Source organism: Triticum urartu, chromosome 7 (genome assembly GCF_003073215.2).
Source record: "Triticum urartu cultivar G1812 chromosome 7, Tu2.1, whole genome shotgun sequence".
Classification (NCBI taxonomy): Eukaryota; Viridiplantae; Streptophyta; class Magnoliopsida; order Poales; family Poaceae; genus Triticum; species Triticum urartu.
The window spans coordinates 715558882-715568518 of record NC_053028.1 but is presented as its reverse complement, the minus strand read 5'-3'; the positions used below and the strand labels follow the sequence as shown (position 1 = coordinate 715568518).

Below are 9637 nucleotides of genomic sequence, written 5' to 3'. Positions count from 1 at the left end.
TCAATGGCGTGGTTGTTAAAACCCCAAAAGGCGATACCCTCATTGACAACCTATGGGAAACATCATGAATCAGCATGCCTTAAACATCAAGCTAAATGTCAAAGCTCTCGAAGCTTGGCGTCTCCCAACACAGAATTAAAGCCAATCCAGACAAGGTCAAGGTGGTCTTATAGCTCGGCATTCCGATCAAGCTACAGGAAATCCAAAGGATAGCAAGATGTGTTGATCCCCAAGCCGGTTGATCTCCTGGCTCAGGCAAATGGTGATCCCCTTATGTCTGCTAGCGAAAAATACTTTAGGATCTCTTTTAGCAGATATTTTTCACTAATGCTTTGTTCTAACCTACATTGGTATCATAACATTAGACTAAGAGGGATCTGATATATCGTAAAATCTTGTATTTGCCTTATATTTTATGAGTAGTACCCTTCTCATCTTACAATGTTATTTCCATAAAGATATTAAGAGTGGGTACATGGCTTTTGTATGCCACAAATACATTTAGTGGGAGAACCAAATGATTCACCCTTGGATATCGGCTTCAGCATGTCGACAACCTTAATAATCACTACAAAGAGCAACCTATATATTACAATCATCCCGCATAACACTGCAAAGTCCACCCATTTTGAGTGTCCCATTTCTGTCTCAAATAACTTAGTTATCACTTGTTCACCAGTTATTGTTTTCTCACCAACTCCTGGGTTGTTTTGGAGCACCAAGCCCATGAATTCATTCTTGTAAAATCCCTGAAGAGCATACTTGTGGAAAGAGATGTAGAACATCGGGTACTTCCATACTATCTTTGGCAGTTTACTAGGTATTTGGAAGAACCCAGAGTTGAGCATCATGATAGCTTGTATTCCAGCACCTGTGATGATGCCCATCAGAAAATCTGGCACGATAGCAGCTATGGTCATCATAAGGCCTTCAACTAGCATTGTGCACGAACAAAGCACAAGCGTAAAATATGCAAACTGGTCTACTCTTCTCCTTAGACCAGACAGGTAGTAGGCTATTGCACCAGGTAATACAGCAAGAAGGACAAGATATGGTGTGGCTGACAAGCAATTGGAGATCACAAATACTGACACACCATAATGGCCATTTAGCCGCTCTCTCCTGAATATCTGGGTACCATGAACAAGACTACAAGTGAGAAGAGCTTAATTAAATTTTATACTACTTAATGTTTGTGCACATCGCTGATTTCAGGAACTCCTCACCTCAAGTAGTGACCTATAAAAAACTTTATAAATAGGCTACTTCGAAAAGTATATTTATTTGTGTTAAAAGATATACCAACTTATGGTGATATAAGCTGTATGTGCCATTACAATTGTCTTGTTGGGTGAAAACATCTGCCAACTCATACTATTAAAAATTCCTAAGTAACAGCTAGAAAATTAGAACCAAACTTTTAGTGACAACAAACAAAACATGGATAACCTATATATGCTAGTAAATTCTAGGGTAGTTTTTTACAACACTGTAAAGATAATTGTCATATAAATTGGTCAAATATTAAATTCTATGATAATATACAGGTAGAGCAGGCAAATGTGCAATTTTCAATTTGGGTATTTTCTTATTAATGTATTTCAGATATTTTGGTAGGTAATTTCATTGGACACTATGTTTGTAAAGATTATGCTTTACAACCTCAAGTTCATTTGGGTCTATATAATAAGTATTTTCTTATTTGTCTTGTGCCAGTTTCATAAATAATAAAATAGTAAACTAGGTATGTAGATAACAATAAATCAGGTGATTAACCTACTATTTTATATACTTGATTCACATTCAACAACTTCGTTCTGGAGGCCAAGAAGTAACTAAATCAAGGATTTTTTATTAATTATGGAAATCACTCCTGCTAGGTCAGTGTGGTTGACGTAATTTTATATATCACTTCATGATCAAGCTAAGATCATAAGTTTATATCCATTATACCAGGCTGTGATGTTTTTGCACAATCAAGTTTACTTAATCATAAGTGTTTTCCTATTTTCTTCGTGCACAAAATTAGTTCCATATATACAGTAAAACATAAAGGTCTGATACCTTCATTTCCTCCACAAAGGAAGGGAATCCTCCAATTGCCATTAATGTTAGAAGGCTACCGGTGAACATTAGCATTGATGATCTAGACTGAAATAGTGGAGCATTAACATTAGTGACTTTTACAATTATCCTAGTGTATATGTGACAATAATGCAAGATATAATCATCGACTTACACGAATAGAATCGTATCCATAGCCAAAATTGTAATATATGGTACCAAGGCATACACCAATGGAGATATAGATGCCAAGTCGTAGCCAGTAGTATCCGACATCTCTGTACATGTTCACAAACGATCTTCTGGTGAGTACAAATACCTTTGTCAGGAAACTGGCTTGGTTTCTTCTGATGATCACTCCGCCCTGGGTTAGCAAGCCAAATAATATCATATCTCATCTCGCGTAAATAACATGTTCATGCAAGTTTAAACAAATTAAATACCAAGTAACACTAACCATTTCATTTATGTCGTGCATTTCCTTTTTGGCATTTTCAGAAGTATTGGAGGATTTGTAGGCATTTACCAAAACATCTATTGCTTCATCTGCTGGAGATGGCTTGGACGATATTGTTATTACTCCACTTTCCTGTATGTTACCATGTTAATAAAATGCTGTTGTTGCATGAACAGAAATGCCTCTCAGTCATACTGTAGTATGATGCACGACACAGTAGTATAATAACCTATATGGACAAGTATTTCATTCTAATCTAAACATATCTTTCCCTAATTCTTTACATTTAATGACCGAAGCATAATAAGTGGGTTATGGTATAAATCTTCCATACCAATTCAAAATCTCTGTTTATTGTCCGCAAGAAATGATCTGCAATATTTCTCATTGGTGGGCAAGGGTAGCCATTTGATGTGAAGAACTGCAAATATCACGTATTGTGCAGGAAAATTGTTAGCAAACTAAATATAGGCTCACCCGTCTCATCATCGAAAAGGAAAGGAAGACGCCAATTACCTCGATGGCATTAGTGGCTGGGCCAAAGTAAATTGTCTGTCCACAGGCGAGCAAGCAGAGGCCATGAAAGATCTCAAACACCTCGCTGCATGGCTGGTGCACTACGGCGACGGTGGTCATGGACTCCCTGGCGGCAAGGTCGGCGATGCGGTTCATCACATGGAAGGAGGCAGCGCTGTCTAGCCCGCTGGTAGGCTCGTCCAGGAATAGCAGCCGGGGCCGGGTGAGGATCTCAAGGCAGATGCTCAGACGCTTCCGCTGCCCGCCGCTGATGCCCTTAGTTGTGCGCCCGCCGATGCGCGTCTCCAGCGCGCTGGTGAGCCCCATCTCCTGGATGGCTTCACCAGCACGGGCCAGCTTATCAGAAAGCAGCATGGTATCGGGCAGTTGGATCTGTGCTGAGTAGTAAATGGCTTCACGCACCGTGAGTGTGGCCATCAGCACATCCTCTTGCGTCACATACGCCTGAATTAATCACTAGATATTATTAATACTAACACATATGCTCGTGCGTTGTAAAGGAAAAAATATTTTTTCGAGAAACAACGGGATATATAAATTATGTGTTCATCAAAAACGGTATCAGCGGTATCCACAATGGTGGTGCGACAGAGCGAGGAACTGTGTCTTTTCACGAGTCATGTTTTTCCGCAAGATCTTGATAGTGGTGACATTAGTCGGCATGGCGGCGACCAGCCAACTTGTGTTTTTTTTCCTTCAGGTTCACCTCCGTGTTAGGGTAGTGGCTGTCTTCTCATTTGGTAGCTGCGTGGCGACCCTCGGGGCACGGTAGTTTCGACCAGTCTCTTCGACGATAACATAACCGGATGGATTACACATAAATCCCGTTTTATTAGCTTAATCCATGCATAACCAGACAATACCTTCTTTATCAGGGTCTGTTCTCTTTTTCAAAGCTCACATGCCCACAGTTCTTCAAAATTAGAGCCAAACCAACATATTCTTTTTCATTGACACATACTCACATTATATTTCAATTATAGCAAACAAACATATTCTCTTTTATCGCCAAATAGCATGTGGGACGCCCAACAGTTCACATCTGGGGCGGCCCATTGACAGGCACCAAAATGATCTATGTTTGTAAGCATAATATAAATTTAAAAAATGACATGTTGAAGAATTGGAGTCGCAACCTCAAAAAATCATCCACGGGCTGCTAACCCACCAATTAATATTTAACAATATGTTGCAGCGTCAGATTTAAAAAAAAATTATGTTTTTTCTGATTTTTTTCGAAAATAATTAACATTTATGAATGCCAAATATTTTTGAAATCATGAACAAATTGCTTAACCCCAAACAATTTTCAAAAATGCAAACCATGTTTAAAAATGTCATTCATTTTTGGAAAAAATATGAGCATCATACGAAACAGGTAGATTTTTCTTTAAAATTATTAAACATTTTTTGACAACATGAACCTTTTGAAAAAACACGAACATTTTTTGAATGTGTGAACATGTTTTGAACATTTAGAACAAGTTCACAAATTGTGTTTTTTGCCACAAATGTTATTTTGAATTTGAAATATTTCACGAAAACAAGTTTTAAAATCTGTAATATTTTTAAATGCAACTTCTTTTGAAAATCTTAATTTGTAATACACACACATTTTATGAAAAAGTGGAAGAACAATTTATATTTTGAACACATTTTGGAACTGGATTTTTTTTAAAACATTTGAACAGTTTACAAGAGAGGAATAAAAGAATTAAATTCCGATTTTTGTCTAATTCTAAAATATGGAAGAAACTTGAAACATTGAATGATTTTTTCAATATTTTAATTTTCAAGAAAAGGGCAAATAATCTAAAATTGGTAGGAAAAAATAATCATGAAAGAAAAAGAGAAAAGAACAGGAAAAAACAAAAAAATAACACAGAGAAAAAGAAAATGGGCCGGTCCAGTTTTGGGCGAGCTGTGTGAACGTCCAACTATTTGGCGCTGCATGCGGAAAATAGGCTTTCTCTAAACTAACAAAAAGACGTACTGAAAGATCGAACTCGCGACATCAAAAACTCCACTATGGACTGCTAGTCACTCAAAAAAATGAGTCCTGCTAACAAATTAATATTTAAGAATATATGTTATAGCATCAGATTCATGTTTTTTTGTTTTTTTCTGAATTTTTACAATTTTTAAATTCATATTTATGAATAGCCGAATATTTTTGGAATCGTGAATAATTTTTGAAACCCCGAACTGTTTTAAAAAATACGAAGAATTTTTTAAAATTTCATTTATTTTTGGAAAAAGGCTAGCATCACTTGAAATAGGTAGATTTCCTAAAAAATTCTTAAACATTTTTTGACAACATGATCCTTTTGAAAAAACCCGAACATTTGTTGAATGTGTGAACATATTTTGAACATTTAGAAAAAGTTCAGAACATATTTTTTTTGAACCACAAACATTATTTTGAATTTGTGAATATTTCACTAAAACAAGAATGTTTTATAAATCTGGAATATTTTCTAAAATGCAACTTATTTTGAAAATTTTGATTTTTTATTGCGATTCACAAACATTTTTGAAAAATGGGAAGATTTTAAATTTTGAACACATTTTGGAATGGGAACAAAACTTATTAATGGTTTGAACATATTACAAGATAGGGATAAAAAATTTATATTCTGAATTTTTGTCTAAATATGGCTAAATTGAAATTTTGGACGATTTTTTTCAAGATTTTAATTTCTGAGAAAAGGGAAAATAATGTCAAATTGGTAGGAAAAAATAATCATGAAAGAAAAAGAGAAAGGAATAGGAAAAAAATAAAAACAGAACACATAGAAAAAGAAAATGGGCAGGCCCAGTCTTCGGCGTCCTGTGCGAAGCTCCAACTATTTAATGCTGCGTGCGGAAAATAGGCTTTCACAGCTGTCTGGGCAGATAAATATTTGGGCTGGCTTCGCCGGGCCACAGCGCATGTGGCCCATGTACGAAAATTATTTTATCTTTTCTAGCAGACGGATGCACAAAATTTTTAGTACCACCTCGGATAGAAAGAAAAAACTTTACGTTGGTGAACGGATGAAAAAATCGGAGAAACACACCTTGCTTTATTAGTAGGTATAGATATAGACATAGATATAGATATAGATATAGAGGTATAGATATAGATATCTTCTTTTTTTTACGCTTACTATTAATATACCTTCTTAAATACATATGGAAATTTGAAATTAGGCAAATTTTAACATCCTCTCTCTTACCCTTCTCTTTACATATGAGGTAAGAAGGTAGAGTTAATCATACCACTAATTAATGAGGCCAACGGCTCAGATTTAATATATACTCTTACCTCTCATATGAAAAGAGGAGGGTAAGAGGGAGCACGTTAAGAAATTAAGGTAAAAATCTCACAGAGGTTCCGAAGGCGAGCCTCTGTCTCCGGCCATTGATCCGAATATCTCCTTTGCTTCTCAGGTCCGTGTCCAGTCTCCCTGTGTATGTACATAGATTGAAACAGCTACTGTTAGTTATAAAAACATCTCTAATAGTACTGACAATATGTTAAACTTCCAAATTTTGCAACTGAATGTCAGTGAGGTTTGAGAATTAATCAGAAGAATACCATATTTTATCAAGACGACATTCTGTTTCCTTTTCAAGTTCTCCATTTCAATATCTTCTGAAATTCAGGCATGATAAGTGACTGCTGGGCGTACATTTTATCTTGGAATTCATGTCGAAAGACAAAAATAGTTCCTAGATGTGTGTATATATGTATATATATATATATATATATATATATATATATATATATATTTAGCCCTAGTATATATATCTGATATGGGAAAAAATTCATAATTAAAAATGAAAGTAAAAAGGTATAGAATTTTTTATAGAATAAACTTGACTTTATTTAGCCCTAGTATATAAGTTTTCATGAATAAATAACCAGCGTTGATTTGAAGTTTTTTTTTGCTATTATAGCTCACTATTCATACTATTTTGACCCAAAATTTTGTCTTTTTTGAAAATAATTAAACGGGCTTTTTTATTTTTGTGGATTTTTTTACAAGTACAATTGAAGGTCAAGTTTATTTAAATATATTTCAGAATTTTTAGACTTTTTATTTAATTATTAATTTATTTTTCCATACATGGTGTATATACACCCATAGACCAAACGTTCTTTTCCGTATAAAATGTCTTATATTTGGGACGGAAGGAGTAAATACTAAGCTTTTGAGCTCGTGATTCGGTATAAATGCCATATAGTTTTATGCTTTGACTTAAATGCTCCAGAATTTGTGTTTTATCTTTTTTTGGAAAAGAAGGATAAACATCAGGCTTCTAATAGATTTGATGCACACAATCATATTATTAGTTATTGATAATGCCTAGAAAATCGGGCGAAGGGCCCCGCCGATATATATACACGCTTGGCGATGACGAGGAGAAGGGAAGGGAGGGGAGAGAGCTTGTGTGCCGGCGGCTGGGGTTCCGTCCTGATGCTTGTGGGAGTGTCAGGAGGACGGTAAGTTGGGGATCGAATCAGAAACTAATGGGCAGGCATAAATTTCTGTCATCTCGTTGGGACGGTGAAATTAGGGTATTAGTCATGTGGCAAGATTTGATGTCAGATGCTTCATTTTTATGCAAGGATTCAATTGCTATGACTCATCTTCACTGCACTGGTCCTTAGGTGCCTATGCATGGAGACTTCCCGGCCATCATCAACAAGGTCAAGCCGGCTCCAGTAGAGGAGCGGCGACAACAGTGAATCGGCGGCTCATTCTTGCAGCAACAGTGGTTGTTTGATGGCTTGAAATCTCGATGTAATTTTCATTATGTTTAATATGCTATGTACTTCCAGCGAATTATTATGATCTAATGTTTTTCAAAAGGAAAAACTCACGGGCAGGTTTTTGTACTGTGTGGTAGGTTAGAAGTATTTTCTTTTTAGTTTACTTTTGCTCAAAGATCTTCTTTCTAGAGGGTACATACATCATATAGTCAGACGAATGCACTCATTTGTGCAAACAAACCACATTTGTGTAAAAAGATTGGAGGCCTGACCTGACATGGTATGAACGCAACAAAGTGCTAGACCTAGAATAAATTGCATAAAATCTAAAAAAAATCGAGAAAAACGGAGCACCAATGTCCGAGTCTTAGGGTTCGAGCCCGGATAGAAATATTCCATCGCAGGATCCCTAACCAAAGTTAGAATATCCATATGTTGTAGTGCCAATAGTAATAGGGAGGCATGAAGATAATAGCAGGCATAGCTACATAGCCCTCGTGGTTGTTGGAAACATCAAGAGAACTGATGGTTGACGCAGGGTGTCGTGTATCGCTAATGATATTATCGGTTTTCTGCATATACAACAACTACAATCTACATCGATAGATCTGAGCAGTTTATCAGTTTCTTTTAATTAATGCTACCAAAAATAATAATTTAAAGGAAACAAACTTCTTCCGGCTAAGATACGAGTGGAATGAGCTGTTGAGTGTAGATAAGTTACCGGCCAAGGTGTCGAGCAGTGTGGTCTTGCCACACCCGGAGGGTCCCATGATGGCCAGCACTTGGCCGGGGCGCGCGCTGCCGCCGACGCCGTGCAGAATGGTGGCCCTGCCGTCCGCCGCCGTAACCCACACGTCCTCCCACGTTATGGACACGCCACCATCGCGAGGGATGTGGTCCAGGCGGCCATCACGATGATCAATGCTATCAAACCCAGAATGAATTCCGCGGCGGCTACCTACGGCGCCTCCCACCTCGGCGGCCGGTGGTTCCGGCTGCTCTACCTTCCCTGTGAGGGCGGCAGCTGAAGAACCCCACCGCGGCTGTGATGGGCTCGGCGTCGGTGCCCAGCATGGTAGCGGCAAGGTCGCCATGCTGATGCCGCCAGCTTTTCTCTTTGTCTCTACCTAGCGGATTCAAACTCTATGATAGACAGAATATTTACCATCGACTCAGACGCGCACAATGCTTATGTGTTTACGCTTCAACCAATGGTGGTATAAATAGTGCCTTTTGTCGTGCCTCATACTAGGTCATGGCAATCTAGTAAGTATGAGGCTCCGTTCCTGTCCATCTAATTTACCTGGTTGTAAATGGTAGGAAATAGCAATCTATATATCTTCTATTTTCTATACAAATATACTAGCAAAAGTGCAAGATAAAGGTCATAATTTATAGCCCGCAAAATATAACAATTCCAGTTCACTCAAGTTGTACGAAACTGTCATTATTTTTATAGATCTATAATTAATAATAACTCATCCAAGAAATCGAAGAACAACAGATATCCAATTTGTGACCAAGGGAAAAGAAATGGGAAACACTTATCATCAACCGGCGGATAACTAGGCCACGTCCATCACCTTCCCTGTGTGACACGCGCCCCGCATACCATCCTTCAACAAACTCGCTTTTGCAACAGGAGCTATGCTTCGGAAACATATGCAGTGTTGCAATACTCTATGACAGGTCTATGTTTTACAACAAAACTTCGTTTGCAAATTATTTCTGCAACAAGAGTCACCGTCGTCCGACCAAAGACGGACAAGGATATTCCCTTGGCACGCATGCTCCACCTCCGTAACACCGCCGATCGC

At 37.6% G+C, this 9637-nt stretch overlaps 1 protein-coding gene across 2 annotated transcripts; it reads right to left on the bottom strand.

The window, feature by feature from the left end:
* Positions 1–383: 383 nt before the first annotated feature.
* LOC125522442 (ABC transporter G family member 1-like) lies at positions 384–9004 on the bottom strand. 2 transcript variants are annotated; one of them, XM_048687501.1, is made up of 8 exons: positions 8542–9004; positions 6428–6507; positions 3038–3502; positions 2856–2942; positions 2522–2653; positions 2240–2428; positions 2065–2151; positions 384–1130 (listed from the first exon to the last, which is right to left on the bottom strand). In XM_048687501.1, exons 1-8 carry the CDS (start codon positions 8912–8914, stop codon positions 462–464), a joined length of 2082 nt encoding a protein of 693 aa, XP_048543458.1. In that variant the 5' UTR covers positions 8915–9004; the 3' UTR covers positions 384–461. The 2 variants fall into 2 exon arrangements, with proteins under 2 accessions (XP_048543458.1, XP_048543460.1); XM_048687503.1 differs by having other exon boundaries at positions 809–895.
* Positions 9005–9637: the final 633 nt, after the last annotated feature.